Source organism: Lagenorhynchus albirostris, chromosome 12 (assembly GCF_949774975.1).
Source record: "Lagenorhynchus albirostris chromosome 12, mLagAlb1.1, whole genome shotgun sequence".
NCBI lineage: Eukaryota > Metazoa > Chordata > Mammalia > Artiodactyla > Delphinidae > Lagenorhynchus > Lagenorhynchus albirostris.
In genome coordinates, this window is record NC_083106.1 from 51,017,219 (window position 1) to 51,039,596 (window position 22,378).

The 22,378-nt window shown below is 37.6% G+C and overlaps 1 protein-coding gene across 6 annotated transcripts in view; it reads left to right on the top strand.

Moving 5' to 3' along the window:
• Positions 1 to 739: 739 nt before the first annotated feature.
• The window catches only part of PDSS2 (decaprenyl diphosphate synthase subunit 2), a 269,913-nt gene continuing 248,274 nt past the window's right edge, over positions 740 to 22,378 (top strand). For all 6 annotated transcript variants that reach the window (XR_009543821.1, XR_009543820.1, XM_060167776.1 and 3 more), the window contains exon 1: positions 740 to 1,270. Coding sequence is in view for 4 of the 6 variants with exons in the window: in XM_060167776.1 (XP_060023759.1) it covers positions 990 to 1,270 (281 nt within the window). In the remaining 2 variants the exon portion in view is untranslated. The remainder of the gene's footprint in view (positions 1,271 to 22,378) is intronic.

The following is a 22,378-nucleotide window of genomic DNA, read 5'->3' on the forward strand; positions in this document are numbered from 1 at the left end:
TCTCTGCACCCGTTCAGGGGGCACTGCTGGTTCTGCCTGAGCTGTACACATGGGAACTGAGGCTCAGTGAGGCGGCCAGAGACAAGGAATGAGGACACACCCTGGGGAAATAAAAAACAAAAAACACCCTTTCTGCGGGGCTACGCCACCTTTCCTAGGTTGGGAGCAGAGGTCACGAGCGCTCAGCCCCACGTCCGGATTCTGCCTCCCACCTCACTCCACATGAGCCGTGGCGCACAGCTCCTGAAGCCCCACAGTCCGAGAGGCGGCCCTCACGCCAGTCCACCACCACTGCCAGGGCTTGGCGGCCGATGGCTTCCCAGAGGAGCTGGCGCCTCCGCCTGAGCCCTTCCTTCCGGAGGGCTGGAGGCCGCGAAAAGACCATTAGTAGACACCGACCCTCGTTCACGACACATATTTATGCGTGCCCACTCTGCGCTGCGCGGTGGGAATCCTACGACGATTCAGTCTCGTCCCAGATTCAAGGGGCTGGGGCACCACTCGGGGTCCACAACCCGGTCTCTGTCACCCTCTGTCCTCGCAGGCAGGGACGAGAATGTGGGAGGAGCTGATGTTTTCATCCTACCTCGCCTTCCGGGGTTCACCTCCAAAGCCCCGCCCCTCCGGGCCGTTCACGGCTGCGCCGTAAAGTAGGAAAAAATTCTTTGCCGCAGAACAGCCCGCCTCCGTCTTTACGGCAAGCCGCGTTTGACGCTCACAATATGGCGTTCCCCACTTAGGCAGTGCTGTGGCTGCTACCCTAGATGGCCGTGGGCAGCGCTGACTTGGGGCTGTTGTCTGTCTAACCCAGGCTGCAGAAAGCTGCAGTTAAAGTTCGTTTCTGGTCACGGCTCCAGAAACCCACCCTCCTCTGAGGGTCAAGAAGCGCTGCTTCCTTCTAGTTCCCGCAAGTTCCTCATCTGCTTCTAGCTTGTTTCCCGCGCCACCTCCGGATACCCTCAAGTCCCTGACACCCCCAGACTCAAACTATGAGCCTTCGGCAGCTGCTTTTGCGCTTGCCCTGTTATCTCGGGGCCTCGGGGCCCCGACGTGGCCCCCTCGACACCATCTCCTCGGTGGTCTCCTGGCGTGGTCAGTCCTCCAGGTCCCCGGCCCACTGGAACCAAGTGGTGTCAGAGGCGGAGAAGATCGTGGGCTACCCCACGTCCTTCATGAGCCTCCGCTGCCTGCTGAGCGACGAGCTCAGCAACATCGCTATGCAGGTGCGGAAGCTGGTGGGGACTCAGCACCCTCTGCTTACCACAGCCAGGTGAGCTACTCCCTCTCGCCCTGACACACTCGTACCCACTCGGGTCCTTTTTTCTGGCCTATACACCCTTTCCTCCCTCTCTGAGACTGACTGCCTGCTTATCCCTTTTTACCTCTTACTTTCCTCAGCCATCCTAGGCATTCGATGTTGTGTCTTCTCTATTCTACTCACCTTAACTTACTAACTGCGGAGGAAGAATGAGAACACGTACGCTTTTCGCGTTTTTGCTTCTTAACTACTGAAGGTGAAGTCACAGTGATTTGTGGAGAAATCGAGTAGGGATGTGGGTTTGAGTCGCTTCCTAGAAATAGTCTTTTAAAAGTGGGATAGGTTTATTTTTGGTTCCGCATTATTCGAGAGGTCACCTCTAAAAAGAATGGGGAGGGGGAGATAGGCCGAAAGTTAGTTACTTGCAACGTTTGTCTCAGGCTTGAAGTAGGAATTTATCTAGTCAGTAGTCATTTTCCCCTCGGGATTTTTGTCACTTATGCTGAACTACTACTGTGAAATCTGCCATTAGGACTTTAAGGACCACAACTTTTGGTTCCATTTTTAAAAACTCCAACTTTTTATTAATAAATAATTTCAAACATACTGAAAATTTGCAAGAATAAAAATAATACAAAGAACATACTTTATAATCATATTCACCTATGGATACATACATACGTATACTATTCACATGTATATGTAAACAGAATACATACACACACACACACACAAACACACACACACAGATATATTTTTCCTGAATCATTTTGGGGTACATTGCATATGTCATGGTCCTTTACCCCCAAGTACTTCATTTCATAAGCATAAGGATATTCTTTACATAACTACATTAATCAACTTACTTTTAATATTGATACAGTACTTTTATTTAATCTACCATTGATAGTCCACTTTTGTTAATTGACCCAATAATGTTTTTTTTATAGCATTCTTTCCTCTTTAGTACAGGATCCAGCCTAAGATGAGGTATTACTTTAGTTGTCATGTCTCTTTAGTCTCCTTCAATTGAGAATATTTCCACAGTTCTTCACTTTTATGACTGGAGCATTGGTTCTCAAATGGTGCAGTCTGCCCACTAGGGAACATTTGGCAGTGTATGGAGATGTCGCAACTGGGGCATGCTACTGGTGTTTAGTAGGCAGAGGCCAGGGATGTTGTTAAACACCCTACAATGCCCAGGACAGCCCCCTACAATGAAGTATTAGGTGCACCAAGATGTCAGTAGTACCAAGGTGGAGAAATCCTGGACAAAAATTATCTTTTTAAAAATTGTTTTCTTTAACAAAAAAAACACTTTTGAAATAATTGGAGATTCACATGCAGTTGGAAGAAATAATGCAGAGAGAGCCAATGTACCCTTTATGCAGTTTCTTCCCCCAAGCAGGATATTGACACTGATACAGTCAAGTTGCAGAACGTTTCCATCACTACAAGCATCCCTCACGTTGCCCTTTTATAGCCACCCTCACTTCCCTTGCTCATCCTCTTGCTTTAATTTTTTATGAGACACTTGCTATTTCTTTGTTACTAGTTACCAAATAGCAATAGTAGAGTGATTTTATTTCTTGGCATCATTCCCAGTTATCAGGAATGTCATTTTATGAGTAGGCTAAACTTGTCCTGAAGCTGGAATGTTAGTTCTCCAGAGATTCTAGATGATAAACACTCAAAACACACATACGTATATATTTTAAAGCTTATTAATGAAACGAATGAGCTTACCACCCAATTGAAGAAGTGTAACTTTATCAATCCTATTGAACCTTCTCTCTTCACTGGTCCATCTCCCTGATCCCCACTCTACTGAGTTTTGTGTTTATTTTTCCTTCAGAAATTACACGAGTGTTTCCTTAAATAGTAATGTGTATAATTTTGCTCATTTTTGAAATTTATAAATATACTAGTTTATTGCATGCAGTCCTTTATGACTTGCTTTTAAATTCGACATTGTTTCTGAGATTTATCCCTGTTATATTTAACTATACTTCATTAGTTTTTCACTGGTGTGTAAAATCCTACTGTGTAAATATACCACAGTCTTCTTTCGATCAGCCTTTGGGTTGTTTGCAGTATTTGGTGCTATGAAAAGTGCTGCTGTGAATATGCAGCACGTGTCTCCTGGTGTACTTGTCTTGAGAGAATAAAGGCGTGTGTGCACATGTGTTCAGCTTTAGGAGATAGTAAATTGTTTTCCGAAGTGGTTGTACCAGTGTACGTTCTCACTAGCAGTGGCTGAGTTCAGGTTACTCTGTGTTCTCACAACACACGAACCATGAAGTGTCTTAATTTTTGCTAATCAAATAGTGGGTTTTTCTGTATGTGATGGGAATGATAGTGTTAGCGGTGGAGGTTGTAGTAGTACAGCCAGCCCTCCGGATCTGTAGGTTCCACAACCACAGATTGAACCAAGTGTGGATCGAAAATATGCAGGGGAAGAAAAATTTCAGAAAGTTCCAAAAAACAAAACTTGAATTTGCTGTGCACCAGCAAATATTTTTATAGCATTACCATTGTATTTACAACTATTTACATAGAATTTACATTGTATTAGGTATTGTAGGTAATCTAGAGATGATTTAAAGTATAGGGGAGGATGTGCCTTGGGTTATATGCCATTTTATATGAGAGAATTGAGCATCCTTGGATTTTCATATCTGTGGGGGTTCCTGGCTCCAATCCTCCTGGACTGTATATTACATTGTGCAGATGCATATTGTAGTCTCTGTAATAAAGTGTTGAAGTGAAAAGGGCAGAACTAGAAAGAACCTTATTAATGTATGTATTCTGAGAATTGCAGTTCATCTACTTAAATGTCAGAGCATCATTTGGGATCTTAGAGAAGATTCCTTCTGAGGGCACCAGAGACACCCTAGATGAAAGCTTGTAAGACTGATGGCTCTGAAACTTCCCTGACTGTATGTAGCCTACCCTGCCTGCCTAGTCCCATATTACAGTGAAAGAATTGAAGAGGAACAAAATAGTAAGTTTCAGCAAAGTTGTAGTAACATATATAGATTATTTTGTAAGAAAAGGAGGAGCTAATCTGCATATAGTTTTATTACATTTATTTAAATTATTTAAACAGTCTAAACTCACAGGCAGCTAATGAACAAAAAACTTTTCTGGAGGGGGTTGTGCATATATCTGTTTTAGCAAAGAAGCAGGCATCTGATCCATAGGGTAGGCAGATTGTGGTTATTGTAAATTATAGCTAAAAAACATGGATTAAGCAGCTATATTGTTTCACGTACTGCACCTTACTTTGTTGAAATCTTGTGAGCAAAGAAAGCATTGATAATTAAGAGAGAGAGCCTCTCAGGATGCTATCCAAAGGACACAAATACCCCATAGAGTTAATATAGTTAGGACCATAGGAAATTGGATTTGGTAAATTCTTTTACTAGTTCCATTTTACATTATTTACTTAAATCAACATTCTAATCCCTTGGGTCATTTTACTTTTTGGGTAGATATACATGGTATTGATATATTAGGGGTGAATCATATCTTATGGCCCTAAAATTTAGATGTATAGTGACATTTTTGGCAAACAGAAGGAGAAAAAAAGGAAATCACCATAATTCAGTATTCACTACCTTCTCTTTCTTCACCTAAGTTATCTCACCAAGAAAAAGGAAAAAAGCCTAGAAGTATACTTTTATAACAATTTAATTGAGAAATGAGATTAAATTTAAAATCTTGAGATTTAGTGAGATAATGATCTTATTACTAGGAACAATGTAGCAATTAGCTAATTTTTTACTCTTGTTCTACATGTTCTAGTTTCTCTGTGTTGTAAGTTCCAATTAGATAAATAATCCTTAATTCAATGTTTATTAAAGCTTATGGAGGAATATAAAGAATTCTAAAACATGGACCATGTCCTTTGAGAATAGACATTGTGTTGGACACAAATATATTTACAAATATCAAAAGGAGGTACATGACTTGTTACTAATGAGTAGTAGAGATATATTAGCTATTGCATTTAGAGATACTGAAGTGGCCTGGCGAAAGGTAAACCCTGTATGATATTACTTAATGTGGAATAAAATATAAAACAATCTAGTGGATGTAACAAAAAAAGAAACAAATTAACAGGTACAGAGAACAATCTGGTGGTTACTAGTAAGGAGAGGGAAGGGGGGAGGGGCAAGATAGGGGTAGGGGATTAAGAGGTACAAATTACTAAGTATAAAATAAATAAGCTACAAGAATATGTTGTATAACACAGGGAATATAGCTAATATTTTATAATAACTGTGAATGGGGTATAGCCTTTAAAAATTGTGATTCACTATGTTGTACACCTGAAACATACACTATTGTACATTAACTATACCTCAGTAACAAAAATAAAAAAACTAAAGTGGCTGGAATAGTAGAGGACCTTTCATGAAGAAACTGGGATGTGATTGGGATAGATGGATAGAAATTACATGGGTAGTGTTTTAGAGTGGTGGTACTATATTACAATTTTTTTTCTTCTTGATTCTTTTTTCTTCTTAGGCTGTCATACCTCTACTAGGCATAGGGAGGACCTTAAAAGCAAGAGTAATCAGTACAGTAAAGTAAAATGAACAGCATGAATGGAGCTAGAATAGCTAAAACAATATTGAAAAAAAAAACAAAGAAGAAAGTGGGAGGAGTCATTCTACCTTATGTTAAACCTAATATATATAGCTTAATTGATCAAGACAGTGTTGTATTGGCAGCGGAATAGACAGATTGAGGGAACAGAATAGAGAACTCAGAAATAGATCAACACAAATAATACCCAATTGATTTTTGACAAAGGTGCAAAAGCAATTCAATGGAGGGAGGATAGTCTTTTCAACAAATGCTGCTGGAACAATTGGACAGTATAGGCAAGAAAATGAACCTTGACCTAAACCTCACACCATATTAAAAAAAAAAGGTCTATGTAAAATGGAATTAAATGTGAAATGTAAAACTATAAAACTTAAGAAAACATAGGAGAACATTTTTGGGACCTAGGGCTAGGTAAACAGTTCTTAGACATGAAACCAAAAATGCAGTTCATTAAAGAAAAAATATAATAATTGGACTTAATCAAAATTGAAAACTTTGCTCTGCAAAAAGACCTTGTAATAGGATGAAAAGGTTAGCCACAGGAAGAAAACATTTGCAAATCACTATCTGAAGAAGGACTTGTATCCAGAATATGTAAAGAACTCTCTAAACTCAGTGGTAAGAGAACGAACAATACAATTAGGAAATGGGCAAAAAGAGCCTTTAAAGATGGCAAGTAAGCATATGAAAAGTTGTTCAACATTATTAGCCATTAGAAAAATGTAAGTTAAAACCATGATGAGATACCACTACAAACCTATTAGAATGGCTAAAATAAAAAATGACTTCATACAATATGAAGTCCTGGTGAGAAACTAGATTTCTCATACATTGCTGATGGGAATGTAAAAATGGTACAGCCACTCTGGAATACAGCGTGGCAATTTTTTATAAAATTAAACATACACTTAACATACAACCCAGCTATCACACTTGTGAGCATTTATCCCGGAGAAATAATAACTTATATCAAAACCTATCATGAATGCTTGTAGCAACCTTATTTGTAACAGCCAAAAACTGGAAACAACCCATATGTCATTCAAAGGTGAGGGGTTGAACAAACTGTGGTATAACCATACAATGGAATACTACTCAACAATGAAAAGAAATGAACTATTAATGTGAATATACTTAACACTACCAAACTGTATACTTAAAAATAGCTAAGATGGTAAATTTTATGTGTATTTTACCACAACTAAGGAAAAAGTCAATTTCAAAAGTATGATTCCATTTATACAACATTTTCAAAATGACAAAACTATAGAGATAGAGAACAGATTAGTGGCTACTAAGTCATAAACTGTGGGGAACAGGGAGGAGTGTAAATACAAAGGAGTATATTGTGGTGATGGAACAGTTTAGTATCGTGATTGTGATGGTAGGTACATGAATCAATACATGGTATAAAGTTGTGTAGAACAGTATATACCTACACACAAATGAATACAGGTTTTTGAAGAGTGCTGAAAATGGAATAAGGCCTGTAGTTTTGTTAACAATAATATACCAATGTTAATTTTTAGGTTTTGATATTGTACTACAGCTATATATTGGGGGAAGCTGGATGAAAGATACATAAGGACTTTTTATACAGTCAGTCCTTAACCACGAGTTCTGTGTCTGTGGATTCAGCCAACCATGGATTGAGAATACTTGGGGGAAAAAAATTCCCCAAAAGCAAAACTTGAATTTGCTGAGCCAGGCAACTATTTATATATAACATTTACATTGTATTTACTACTATTTACATGATATTTACATTGTATTAGGTATTGTAAGTAATCTAGAGATGATTTAAAGTATACTGGAGGGGGCTTCCCTGGGGGCTTCCCTCGTGGCACAGTGGTTAAGAATCCGCCTGTTGGCAGGGGACATGGGTTCGAGCCCTGGTGCAGGAAGATCCCATGTGCTGCAGAGAAACTAAGCCTGTGCGCCACAACTACTGAGCCTGCGCTCTAGAGCTCGTGAGCCACAACTACTGAAGCCCGCGTGCCTAGAGCTCGTGCTCCGCAACAAGAGAGGCCACCGCAATGAGAAGCCCGCGCACCACAGAAGAGTAGCCCCCACTCGCCGCAACTAGAGAAAGCCCGTGTGCAGCAACGAAGACCCAATGCAGCCAAAAAAAAAAAAAAAAAAAAGTATACTGGGGCTTCCCTGGTGGCGCAGTGGTTGAGAGTCCACCTGCCGATGCGGGGGCACAGGTTCGTAACCCCGGTCCGGGAGGATCCCACATGCCGCGGAGCGGCTGGGCCCGTGAGTCATGGCTGCTGAGCCTGCGTGTCCGGAGCCTGTGCTCCACAACGGGAGAGGCCACAACAGTGAGAGGCCCGCGTACCGCAAAAAAAAAAAAAAAAAAAGTATACTGGAGGATGCACATAGGTTATATGCAGATACTACGCCCTTTTATAAAAGGGACTTGAGCAACACAAATTTTGGTATCCTCAGGGGGTCCTGTAACCAATGCCCCTGTGGATACCTAGGGAAGACTGTACTATTTTTGCATCTTTCTGTGAGTCTATCATTATTTCGTTATTTTGAAAAGCTAAAATAAATCACTTTGAAAAGAGAGAGAATGAATGGATGGATGGATGGATGGATGAACAAACCAGTAAGTAAGCCTAGGAGACAGGAAGCTTGTATGTTCCAGTTTCATCTCTGTCAGTACGTAGCAGTGTGACCTTAGGCAAGTTATTCCATCTCTGGGCTGTAGTGTCCTAAGCAGTGAAGTAGAAAGTTTGGCTAAATGATTTCCAAAAGTGTTGCCAGTTCTGGACTAGTAGAAATTAGTGTTGTAACTGAACATAGCAGCTAAGGGAGCTATTGTCACTTCTCAGGCAGGGAATGAGCAGATTGAATGCAGTATGTATTGATAGTACAAATCTATCATCCTTTTCCTACTGTTTAAAAATCCTGAAAGCTCAGAAAAAATGTTTTCTTAGACTCATAAATCTGACCTGAACTGATGTGAGATCACTTATAGTCTTCTTTATCCCACTTAATGTGAATATTCTTGCATTTTGCTACAGAAATATTAGTGTGTTTGATTACAGGGTGCTGCCCCAGATTTTTCTGGAGTGCTGGGTGAATTGCACCTTCCTGAAATTGAAAAATTTCAAATTCTGCAAGACGTTTGGTTTCAAGAACTTTGGATGAGGGATTGTGGACCTGTCCAAGCTAGACAGTGGTATATTATATGTAGGATGATGTCAAAGTCCAGGTATGTGATGTGGATGGGTAGTGTGGGAGAGGTTGAAGGTAGTGACAGTGCATCAGTCCCCACTTTCTCCCAGTACAGCTTGAACCCTATGGGCCATTACTATCTTGCTAATTAAATGTAATTATCCATTTGTGCAAAATATATATTTTTATTTTTAGTCACTTAAATTTCTATAAATCAGTATTATTTTTAAGTACTTCTAGCTTTTATAAATTCACTGCATATACTATCTACTGTCAAGAACTTAAGAGCTTTTAATAAACATATGGAGGACACTTAATTGTTTCAAAGATAATAACAATACTTTTTTTCATATAGAATTGGTTAAATTCTTGTTATTTAACATAGCTAAGTCCATTGAGCAATGTGGCTTTGTGTTCATTGATTACTCTTGACAGATTTGGCTCTTAGGATTAAATTTTTGTTTAAATATTCTGTCTTTTTACTTTTGCCTTGGAAAAACTGTGATCTCTATTTTAGATTTAGATAGATGGGATCAATTTGGTATGCCTTTATTGGAGACAAATTATGACATTTAGTCTCTCTCTTAGAGGGTATTGATTCCTGGGTAGAGACTTTTTGTTCCTGACTGAGTTCACTAGTTACTTAGCTACCTAAAAAACCTTATTAGTCTTTTTCTGCATGGTAAACTTCTTTAGAGCTCTTTGAATTTATTATTAGAAATTTAATTTTAGTCTCTCCCATGTTTATGAAAGACCCTTTCTAGATTCAGTTCTGTAATTACTGTACTGAAAGCCTACATTACTTATGAAGGACTTTTTCTTGGAAGACTTCGAGAAAATTATAAATTTTAATTCATTCCACAAATATTTGAGGTGCTCTGGGCATGGATATACAAATAAGAATAAGACATAGTTGCTGCCCTTCAGGAATTCGTGAGAGGCAGTATAGTGAGCATGAGCTCTGGAATCAGACTGTTTAGATGCATATCCTGACTCTACCACTGCCAAGGTATGGGATCTCAGGCAATTTACTTTACCTCTCTGTGCCTTAGTTTCCTCATTTGTAAAATGAAGATAATAATAGTACCTATATCTTAGGGTTTTATGAAGAGTAAATGGGCAAGTATAGGCAAAGGACTTAGAAGAGTACCTGGAATGTAGAAAGTAGTCACATGTTAGCAGTTACCGTTATTATTAGAAAGCCATTTTAGTGGGGAGACATGCAAATAGAGGATATTGAGATATATGCTGTAGTATGTGTGAACAATATGCTGTAGAGGCAGAGAAAGAGGAAAAAATCTCTCTCTAGAGAAAATTGAAGACTTCCAAAGTTAAGGTGATGTAAGAGTTGGGTTGTGTTGGATGGGAAGAAAATGACCAAGGCAGGGAAAAATAAGCCACAAGGAGTTGCCTAGCAAAGTGTAGGGAAGTAGTAGTTTGGGGTATGCTGAACAAGGGATAGACGAGGCAAAATGGATAGATTGGAAATGTCTGCTCCTGCTAAGCTAGAATAATATGCTGTAAACAAATAGAAAACTGGATAAAATATATATGAAACAACTATATTCTGCTTAGAGTACAGGGAGCACAGGATTGTGATCCCTGTGAGTGAGAAAACAAATGAGGTGAGAGCTGTGATCACAGACTTTCTGCTGAGAGGTACTTTCCAAATAGCAGCACAGAGAGGGGGAACTCGAGCACAGGGTGCTGGCACTGCTGAGTTGAAGAGACGGATCAGATCTGGGGGAGGCTGAGGCAGATGGAAATTGTGGGACAGAATGCAGAAGAGGAGAGAGCATGCACAGAAAGGCTTCAGAAATCTAAGGTGCCCACTTGAGTCTGTTACTGATAACTAAGCGGCACACACATAGGATGCTTGGGCGCTATAAGCTGTACAACTGTCAGAGTTCTCCCAGAGCTGGGAGACGTGCAAGTTCTGACTGGACAATGTGGAAAGCACTTGTTGGACAGCTGGGCACTCTAGAGAAGTGCCCAGAACTTTACCCAGAAAAGTTATGCCTTAGTAATGGGACCAGTGGTATTCTTAATTCCTACTAATTAACGTTAGCTCAGAGCTAGTAGGTAATAATCCTCAAGGGGATTGGGTATTTTCCTTTTGCCAACTCATCATTACCTGGGTAATGGCCAGAGATGCATTCGGGAAAAAAATCTTCCAGAGGGATTTGGCCTCCTCTTCATTAAGAACTGTGGGTCTTAGATTTGAGTGAGAGGCCAAGACTCTCCACTGTAGAGTCTCAGAGAGGTCTCTGTTCACTAGACCTGGACTTGTTTGGTTTTGGTTATTTAAACCAAAACATCTTAGTGGGATGGCTATTGATTTGAATTCTTGAATCTGACCAATTAAATATAGACAGGGATTTCTGCCTATCACAACAAAGCCTGAGATTACCTAATATTCCCAATATCCACCTTGCTGCCTGTGAGAGTCACCATGCCCACTTTGCTTCTGGCAGTTAACTGCTACCACCAGACCTAGCCTCCCCTGGGCTCCTCTCATAGCTTTTTGAGTTCAGGGAGTCCATTTCATTTGTAGTCCCTCCCACCCAAATCTTTAGCCCTTTCTAGAAGCCACTAAAGTGATTAGTAATGATTGTGGTATGCTCCTCACCAATCTTTTTCTTGTGTCAAGAGTTAAGAGAGAATCTTGTGGGCCCAGTCAGGAGACCTGGTAAAAGCAGTGTGTTAAATAAATAAAAGTTTCATATAGTTCGAATAGAGAATAGTGGTGAGAGAATAGCATCTTTACCATAGGATTCCCTTATTCCAAAGAACCGCCCCAGACGGTCAGAACCATTTTCATTACTGGGAATTGCAATTTAGTTTAAGTCAAGTACCATCACCTGTCATAGTAAATTAATGCCACTTTGAATAAGTTTTGTATTCAATTTGTAATTTTATTTATTTTAGTTGTTTAAGAACCGTAACCATACAGTGTTTATAATTTTTATATTAATACATATTTAAATAACATTTTAATAAAAATCATTTAAGGCAATACTGGATGACTGAATTTTTACCCTTTAAAAATATTCCAAATGTTACTCAAGGTTGAGGAATACTGACTAGTCTGTGTTCTTAATTCTGGGCCCAGTTAATAAAGATAAGTTGGTTGTAGGTTCTTAAGTGCTATAATACTTAATTCTTTGTGGTTAGATTCTAATGAATTAGGATTCAGACATCCACATCTCTCTTCTCATATTGCTCATTACTGCTGTATTGCCAAATGCTTTTCATCAATATTGTATTCTATAATTGTTCCTTCTTTATTCTATAGGATTCAGAATCTTCTTGTGTGTGTGTACGTGTTTTACACACCTTGGACATTCTTTAGTTACCAAAATTTATTTATCTGTGTTTGTGGTTTTAAGAGTTTAATGAATGTTTTCCCAAGAATAGCTACCCTAGAGTAGGTTTTAAAAATGGGTACTAGATGTTAACTATTCAGATAGTTGTTTCTGATTTAATACTTATCCGAAGTTCTAGATACAAATCTTTAGTTTATGGAGTGCAGCTGGATTTGCTTTTCTTCCTGTGACTCACCAAAGTCTTCTCAAAGCCTTTCATTTTTTTCTATTTTTGTGCACTGAAACTTCATTTTAACAGATATTTTAAAATAGCTTTAAAAATTACCATTCTCTTGGAATCTCCTTGGAAGTTTATTTCATTTGCTCCAGAGATTTTTTTTTTTAGCAAACTGAATTGGTTTTGTTTCCACAATTGTGAGGCTAGAGATACTTCTAGTGAATATTATATCATATTCTAAAAACTTAGCAGTAGTGTTTTGAATTTTTCAAGCATTGGTAATTTGCATGAGCATATTCTTTATAGTGTTTAATAATTACAGGGCTTTTTTTTTTTTTTTAGCTTTAGACTTTTCCTTTATTATTTTTCTTCTGTAAATACAAAGCACTGAGTTCCAAAGTAAAAAAATAAACACAAGGCTACATTGAGAGTGATAATCCATACTCCAGAATATGGTTACATGCAAAACAAACATATAAAATATATATATATTATTCACATATAAAATAAACATGATCACATATGTAATAAACTGATATTTTGTAGCTCTAATATCTACCTTCCAACTTTGTAAGGCAATGAACTAAGAAAGTCCCACCAGGTGGGAATTGTCTCACTTCTAGTCTTGTCCAGACCATCACTTTCATTGTCTTGGTTCTGTATGTGGACTGATCAGCACTTGATTCTTAATGACCTTCCATAGTATTCAGTCTCTGCATTGGCAGAGTTGCCTCCTTATACATTAAGATTCTTATACTAAATGTAGATAATTCTCAATATATCTGTCTATAGTTTAAGGAAATAAAGAGTCTACATCAGCTGTATTCTTTTTCTCTCTTGCTATCCTTGAATGGCATTTTACTCAGACATATTTCTTGAATGCCTATGCAGGGTAGTGTGCGAGCTGGTGGATGAATAAAATAGATGTGGTTTTTGCACTTGTCACTTCACAACTCCTCCATAAATAAAGGCCCTGCTGGAACAGAAGGTACGTTGGTCTTCACGTTGGTGTTCTTCAATATGCCACCTTACAAATGCCTGTGAATCACTTGAGAAATGATCTCTCTCTGCATTGGTGTGTCTTTGCTTGTAGGGGGCTTGGGATGGGGAAATACTCCTCCCTTCCTAAGATAGTTTGTGTGGGACATTAATGAGATTCCTTTGGTTTGTTTGGGGTAGGTGGTGGTTTATAGTTTAAATATTTCTTATGTGCCTATGTAGAATAGAATTCCTCTTTCTTCTCTGAACTTAAAACACTGTTAATAAGCGGACTCCATAGAAAGGAAGATGACTTTTTGAAAAGCAGTTGATCCTTGAACAATGTAGGGGTTAGGAGTGCCCACCCTCCCCACAGTTGAAACACCACAGATAATTTATAGTCCCTTTCTGTATATAGTATGTGGTTCTGCATCTGCTGATTCAACCAGCCAACTATTGTGTAATACTGAAGTATTTACTATTGAAAAAAAGATCTGCATATACGTGGAACTGCATATAAGTGCAGTTCAAACCTGTGTTGCTCAAGAGTCAATGTACTATGTCCTAGGTTGTCAGTTATATCTTGGCTTTCTCCTCTGTGCTGGAGTACAAATTACCAGGTGGAAGAAGGGTAGAGTAGGTCATTGAAATTCTTTTAAAGGAAAATAAAGCCCGTGTGCAACCACTAGACTATTAAAATGTGTTCTTATTAAGAAAGGAGTATTTGAATAAAAATTCAACTTGTCTTTTTAAAAAGCCAAATTTGAAAAATTGAAGGTAAAATGGAAGAGAATCTTCAAAAATGTTCTGGAAGTTTCTAGTTGTATTATTCCAAATTGGTGATGTTAATATTTTTAAAATAATAATACCTGCATGGTTTATTATTCTCCAGGGATACTCCGATCATTGGAGTTGTGCTATTTATTTATTAGTGTTGGAAGTGAAGGAGAGGTACTGAGAGAGAAAATTCAAGAGTTGCTGAATTTTCCCTGAGGTTTCCAAGTTTGTGCGTACATAATGGTTTTAGTCACTTATTCATTTTTCTTCCCACCCTTACTGCCAGTGTCTACTTTGTGTTTGTACAAATTTTTGTTTCTCAAGAAAAAAATCTATTTCCCAACAGTATCATATTGTATCTCCAAACTTCTCTTAAAGCTTTTTCTCTTAATTTTCAGTATGCATAATTTCACTTTTCTTTTTTCACTGCCAATGTCTTAATTGAAATTTTAATACTCTCTTAGTTTTTCACTGTTCCAGTTTATTGTCCTAAAAAACATGGATTCGATCCCTGGTGAATTACAGGGCTTTGTGACAGGTGCTTTCTATATCTTAAATGGTTAAATATCACCAAATAAATGAAATTTATTTTATCCTCAATAAAAATGGTTTCACAAATCTTCATCAACATTTCTTTCTAACTTTAGGTTATTTCTTTTATGTTACTGTGTGTTTAAAGGAGTGTCAGTTTCACAGGACTAATACTAACAAGGCTTTTATTTAAAAGCATTTTTATGTAGTTCTATTATTTTTAAATATTATTTATTTTTTCATGTACTTTTTATTCCATAGTACCCATGATTAAAAACAAGTATGACTATATGACAATAAAGTGTGCCTGGTATAATTTTATGAGTACATAGAAAGGAGCCCCAGAAATGAACATCTAGAGGTTAGTGGTCCTGGCCCCAGTATTTTAACCTAATTTTAAAAATACTTATGGATGTACCTGGGCAACTTAGAAGAAAAACTGGAATGGATCTTTTCCATCCTTGATAACTTTAACTACTGCATAGGATATGTTAAAAAAAAATTTCTTGATATTGAATGTATGTTAGAATAATATGTTCATTTGTTAAATGGTCAGGGTAATGTTTCTTGCCCCATAAGAGGGCAGTCCTGGGAGCTTGATGGTTTGATTTCCCTCCAAAATATTGAGTTTCTGATTATCTACATGTCGGTTTTCCAGTGAAGAATTTCTTTTAAATTCTGGGTCGATATTATCCTGCCACCTGTTTGCTGCTTCTACCACTTTTATTTAATAGTGGGTTGGGGAATGCATACAGATTTTAACTTGGAACTCCAACTAATTTTAGTTTAACTTAATTACAGTGAAAGCATAATATTCTATGAGGAGCACCGTGAGGGAGGGAGGCAGTACTGGCTGAGGTTGTAGAGAAGAACATGGGCTTGTGAGCTAACCAGTACCCGAACTTGAATTCCAAGTTCGGGATACTGCTGTTTCCTAGCTGTGTGAACTACAGAATTTTTTGAGCCTTGTTACCTCATCTGTAAAAGAGATGAGATTGTTATTATTCTTGTTTCACAGGATTGTAATGAGAATTACATGAGACAACACTGTAAAATGTTTAGCTCAAGTGCTCGATAAACATAGCTGCTGTTATTAGCTGTTGTTTGTGCCCAATAATCCCTTCTCTGTGATATTAGGTTATTTTTGTTGTTGTTGTTTTCCTTTGCCTAAGTTGCTTGAAGGATAGTTTTAGGAACCCAGAGAAATATTACAGATGAAAATGATTTGAAAGGTATACCGCACTGTACAAATATAAGGTGGAAGTGGAGTATTATGACTGTTATTATTAGAAACAGCAGTTGAAGCTATGTAGTATAGTGGAAAGAACATAGTATTGGAAGCAGATTGACCTGTTCAGACCTGGCTTATGTCATTTACCAGCTGCTGTTGGACAAGTTGACTACTCAGAGCTTCAGTTTTCTCATCATTGAAAATGAGAATAATAATAGCGATCTTGTGGAATAATAATACCTATCCTGTTGTGAGGCTTGAATGAAAGGCTTAGAGGACAACATAGTTTTTTTTCCCTGTTTCTAAGTGGAGAATAGGAAACGTCCCTGGCAAAAACAAACATCCTTTCTGAAGCAAAATGCAGATTAATTTTGGGTTAGAGTTGATTATATTTTCATTACTGAATTGCAGGTAAAATAAGATTGACCAATGGGTTAAGATGATGACTAAAATGGGTTAGGAGGATGAAGAAAGGGGTGCTGGTTAACCTGTGGCCCTGAATTAGATTTTAGTACTCTTGAATTCAAAGTAGTTTAGTATAAAGAAAAGAGTTCAAAATATGAATACAGTTGGTTGCTGTGGGTGTGTTATAAACCCAAAGTAGAAAATAGGGAGCCGAGGATCTCTTAGATGGGAGAGGATAATATATGTCAAGATGTTTTGCTAACTTTAGGTCATTTTAGCAACGACTAAGGTATTATCTTTTTTTTTTTTTTTTAAACCCTTGCCAAGAGTAAAGGGGAAACATCTGGGGATGGTAGATCTCCCAAAACTTTCTTTTTGGGTTTGGTATACTCTTTTCCATGGGTAAATTGGCTGCTGTTTAAGCAGTCATTGCTGCTACTGGAACCATATGGGCACTTAGACATCACAGTAGTTGGAGGCCTAAGACAAGTATTTAGGTACAGTGATGCCCACTCTAGCTTTATGGATTATGAGCAAGGTGCCTGCTTCTTTATATGCCTATCAAATCTTGACCTCTCACTGGATAGCATTTTGGTAAAGCTTACTACAGATTGATAAATTGTACCCTTCTACGATGTGGAGTCACAGACTCTTTAGTAGCTTCCCATGTTCTGTAGGATACAGTTTGGCCTGTGCATGGCAAAACATCCCTTCCTTCTTCTCTAGTCACTTCTGCCACTCCCCGCTTTCCACCCTAAGCTGTGGCCATAGGAGATAAATCATCTATATTCATACCTGGTAAGCATTGCTTCCCCTTTAGGACTCAAGTGTTAGCTCTTTTGCTAAGCATTCCCTGACTTTCTCCAGGTTAAATATTTTGCTCATTCCTCTAACTTTCATTCTCTTCAAAAAACTGGAAGCTGTGATGCTATTGAGCTTGCATTCTCCATGGTCTTAATCTGCTCATGTCAAGTGGTGGCTGCGTTAGACTGGGCATGTGTTGTATGCTTTAAATGTATACAGTTATATTTGTCAATTATTCCACAATAAAGCTGGAAAGAAAAAAGATTGGCCTTGTGTTCTCCACTTCACCATTTGAGATGCTTCAGTTACAGCTGGCCATTTCATGGATTAATTGGCTTCTGTGGATCCTTTATTTTGGACCTCTGATTTAGGTATAAGTATTTCTAAGACTGTGAACTTTTCAAAGGAGATGATTTTGTCTGTATATTCATATTGCCTGGCATATACTTGACACAGAAAGCCTTCAGTAAGTACTCACAGAATTGAATTGAATAAAGCAAAACCTTTCCTAACCAGAGGCCTTTTCCTGACCTTTGCCTTACTCATTACTTTAATTAGATCATGGTGTTTATCTTACATATTATTCTTCATAGCCTAGAATATCATAGTTGAAGATAGTGATCAACTCTTCCTGAAGACAGAGAAGGGAGAAAAATGCACTTAAATTATAGCAGAATTGATTACAGTTAGGTAGGGAAACTTCTTCCTAGATATAACATTTTTTAGGAATGGATTACCACGAGATGCTGTTACATCCTTTTATTTTGAAATCTTCCATGGGATTGGCATATACGTTCTTGAAGACAGAAAGAGCAAAATTAAATTCCTTATGAGTCTAGTGATGTTCAGAATGTTTCAGACAGTTTTGACTATACTTAATATATAGTATGAAAATATATTAACTTTAAGACATTGTAGGTTTAGATAGAATTTGAGAATAAATTCTAATCAGCAGGTGCACAAATTCTCAAAAAATATGGAGTTTTGTCATTCCATAATTTGCTCCTCTATCAAAAACAGCTGACTGTAAAGAGTGCTTCATACTGTTGGCAAATTAATTACAAATGCAGGAAGCAATCTCTGCTTCATATGATTGTGATTTGTAAAAATAATTTAGATGTAAGCTATCCACAAACCATTTTTTTAAAGTAACAATCCTATCTAAATCCTCATATTTTGGCATTACACATGAGTGTCATAAGTTTAAATTCTGGGACTTCCAAGCAGAAATATAAGAAAGAGCTCATTTAGGATGGAATGGCAAACATTTCTAATTGGGAGGGTCTTCATTTTGATTCCTGCCCTCCTGCCTCCACCCCTTAACCAAAAACCAAAGCAAAACATCTGGAGTTATTTAGGCAGTATAAATATGCTTAAAAGAATGGACCCCTAATCATAAACTTTTCTGGCACTGAAAAATTCTCTTGGATAGATAGAAGTCACATGATTGGTAAAAATATATTTGAATTCATGAAGGCTCCCACAAGTCATGAGTGCAGAGTTTCGGAGCACTGGGGACCAAGACTGATGGAGTTCATATGCTTTTAGAGGAAAGCAATCCTCTAAAATCCATTAGTGCACAAGGGGTATTCCCTCAGCTTTTCCCTTAGACTGTTCTCCAATAAAGGTAGCTTATTTGTTTAATGATGGTTGTTTTACTTTCAAAGACATGTGCCAAAGGTATAAATTTAGTTTTATTCTCTTTTAAAATGTTTAAACAAGTTTCTGAAGGGAGACAAAGAGAAAACAATGCCCTTCCAAGTCCCTGTCTTCAGCTTCTGCTTTGTGGTTCTGTCCCTATAAGTAAGGCAGAGGGAATGGAGGAGCAATAATAGCTAAGGCTTGGGGGGGAAAAATAGTATCAATTAAGGAGGGGAATTGAAAGACATGGACGTGTTGCCAACCAATATTTATTGACCATCTACTATGTATTAAAACAGTGAGGGAGGGGCTTCCCTAGTGGCGCAGTGGTTGAGAGTCTGCCTGCCAATGCAGGGGACACGGGTTCGTGCCTCGGTCCGGGAAGATCCCACATGCCGCGGAGCGGCTGGGCCCGTGAGCCATGGCCGCTGAGCTTGCGCGTCCGGAGCCTGTGCTCCGCAATGGGAGAGGCCACAACAGTGAGAGGGGCGCGTACCGCAAACAAAACAAAACAAAACAAAACAAAACAAAAAACAGTGAGGGGTGTGTTGAGGTAAAAGGACTTCCTTTTCTCAGAGAACTGAGGGCGTTCTTGAGGAAACTCGATATAAACATACAGAGTTTAAAGTGTGGAAGTCAGGGAGAGCAGAGTTAGTATCATGGTAATTTTGAGTGAAAATCAGCAGTTAACTATGTGGGAGAATTTTAACTTAATGAGCCAGGGAAAACCTCTTGATGATTTCGGCATATTGTAAGTCCCATTACTTCAGGCCTATAAAACAAAAACAAAAAAGTTTTTTAAATGCTGGAAGGTAATAGAGAAAGTGATGCCATCTGAGCAGCAAAGCAGCAATATTACATTTTTAAGCTTAGACACTTGAAGCAGTTTAACTGAGGGAAAGCACATGCTCAAAGGAGCCATGTGTCTCTAATAGAGAAACCTTAGCTTTCAACACATAATAAGCCTTGTTAACTACAGAGCATCAAATAAGCTTTCAGAGATTCTGAGCTTGATACAAATTACCAAACTAAAGAGGAAAAACTTTCCTTCTTCCTTATCCTTAGAGCTAAGGTGCTTCTGTTTCTCAAGATCATGTTAAAGAAGATGTTGTTATCATTCTTGTCATTGTATTCACTTTTCTCTTTTTCCTGTCTATCTTTCTTTTACTATATTTATTATAGGGTACACTTATCAGTATGTTTTAATAAACTATTTAAAAATATCTAAATCTGTACTCGTTGCCATTTACAATTAGATATAAGTAGAGATGTAGAGATTATCAACTTCATGGGGAATGGGCATAAACATTCCTTGGGTTGCATGGACTGTTTTTTAAAGCAAATCTTATCAAGTTTTGTTTGTTTTTAGACTAGAAATGAAGGGCATCTTTTCAGGAACCTGGAGGAATCATAAAGAAAAAGCAAGTGTTGCTGTACTAGGCAGGGTGGTTTTTTGTTTCTGTGAAACTAAAATATCAAGTAGGGTTTTAGCATTATAATATATAAAAATCTGTAGTCGAAAGAGCCTTCTTTAGTATGTGTTATTTGATTTAAAAATCTTCTCATTTTTATATAAAATGAGACAATACAGAGATTTATTCAAAAAGTACCCATAATCTTACCACTCAGAGATAGCTACTGTTAATATTTTGGTATATAGCTGCAAGACTGTAAAAATGAGTTTGTCCCATGTGTGTATTTTTGTTTCTTGCCTTTCTCTCATAGCACTATATAGAGAATTGCTTTTCATATTAAATAAACATAATTTAAAACTACATGATATTCCATTGTATAGATACACCGTAACCACATGATATTCCATTGTATGGATATACCATAGTATAATTCATTATCCTCTTTTGTTGGACATTTTTTCCCCTAAATTTTTCACTGTTATAGATAGTACTATGAAGAAATTTACGTGTATGTCATTGCATGCTTGTTTATTTCCTTGGGATAATTCCTAGATTTGAATTATAGGGAATCAGGGTATGTGTATCTTTTTTTGAAAATATTTTCATATTTTAGTTTCTATCCATAGTATTATATAGGAGCACCTGTTTTCCTTGTTCTTGCCAACCTTGGATATTGGAAAATTTTGCCAATTTGATAGGTGCTAAAAATATCTTGTTTTATGTTGAAAAAATTTTAATACTAGTGAGATTGAGTCTTTTTTATTATGTTTATTTGCCAATTTTATTCTTTTGTGAGTTGTCTATATCTTTTGCTCATTATTAATTGCATTTAATCTACTTAGTGACAAATAAGAGCTCTTTGTATATTAAGGGTTTTACTTTTTCTCAAATGTTGTATTTTTTTTTTCCCCAGTTTTAAATTTTATCATGGCTTTTTGGTGAATATAAGTTTTGGTTTTTTTTACCTTTTTGTTTAGTCACAGGAAGTTCAAAAATAGTATAGAGATGTCCCTTGTCCCTGTTATCCAGCTTTCCACAAGGGTAACATCTTGCATATTTATAGAACATTATTAAAACCAGGAAATTGACATTGGTACAATACTGTTAACTACAGATGTTATTTGGATTTTACCAATTTTTACATGCATTCAGTTGTGTGTGTGCCTGTGTGTGTGTTCTTAAACTGATCACATGTACAGATTTGTGTAACCATCACAGCCAAGTTATACATCTGCTCCATCACCATGAAGAAACTTCCTAGTGGTACCCGTTTATATTCTCAGCCTCACCTCTTTCCTCACCCTGGGCATTCATTGATCTGATCTCCATTTCTATATGTTTGTAATTTTGAAAGGGAATCATATAGTATGTAACTTTTTGAGATTGGCTATTTTCACTCAGCATAGTGTTCTCGTGATCCACCGAAGTTGTCGTGTGTGTCAATAGTTTATTCCCTTTTATTGCTGATTAATACTCCATTTTATCAATGTGCCATAGTTTATCCATTTACCATAAGACCATTGGGTTTTTTCCCTCCCCAGTTTTGTCTATTACAAATAAAGCTGCAGTGAACACACATAGGTTTTTATGTGAACATAAGTTTTCATTTCTCAAAGATAAATGCTCAGGAGTGTGATTGTTAGATTGTGTGGTAAATGTATATATAAATATGAGAAATCCAGTTCCTCCACATCCTTGCCAGCATTTGGTATTGTCAGTATTTTTTATTTTAACTATTCTAATATGTGTGTAGTAATGTCTCATCTTCGTTTTAATTTGCATTTCCTTAATGACTGATGATTTTGAGCATTTTTTCATGTGCTAACTTGCCATCTTAGTATCTTAACTTTTTGGTGAAGTGTCTGTTCAGGTCTTTTTGCCCATATTCAAATAAATTGTTTTCTTACTGTTTAGTTCAGAGAGTTCTTAATACACTATGGATACAAGTCCTTTGGGTATGTGATTTGCAAATATTTTCTTCCAGTCTGTGGC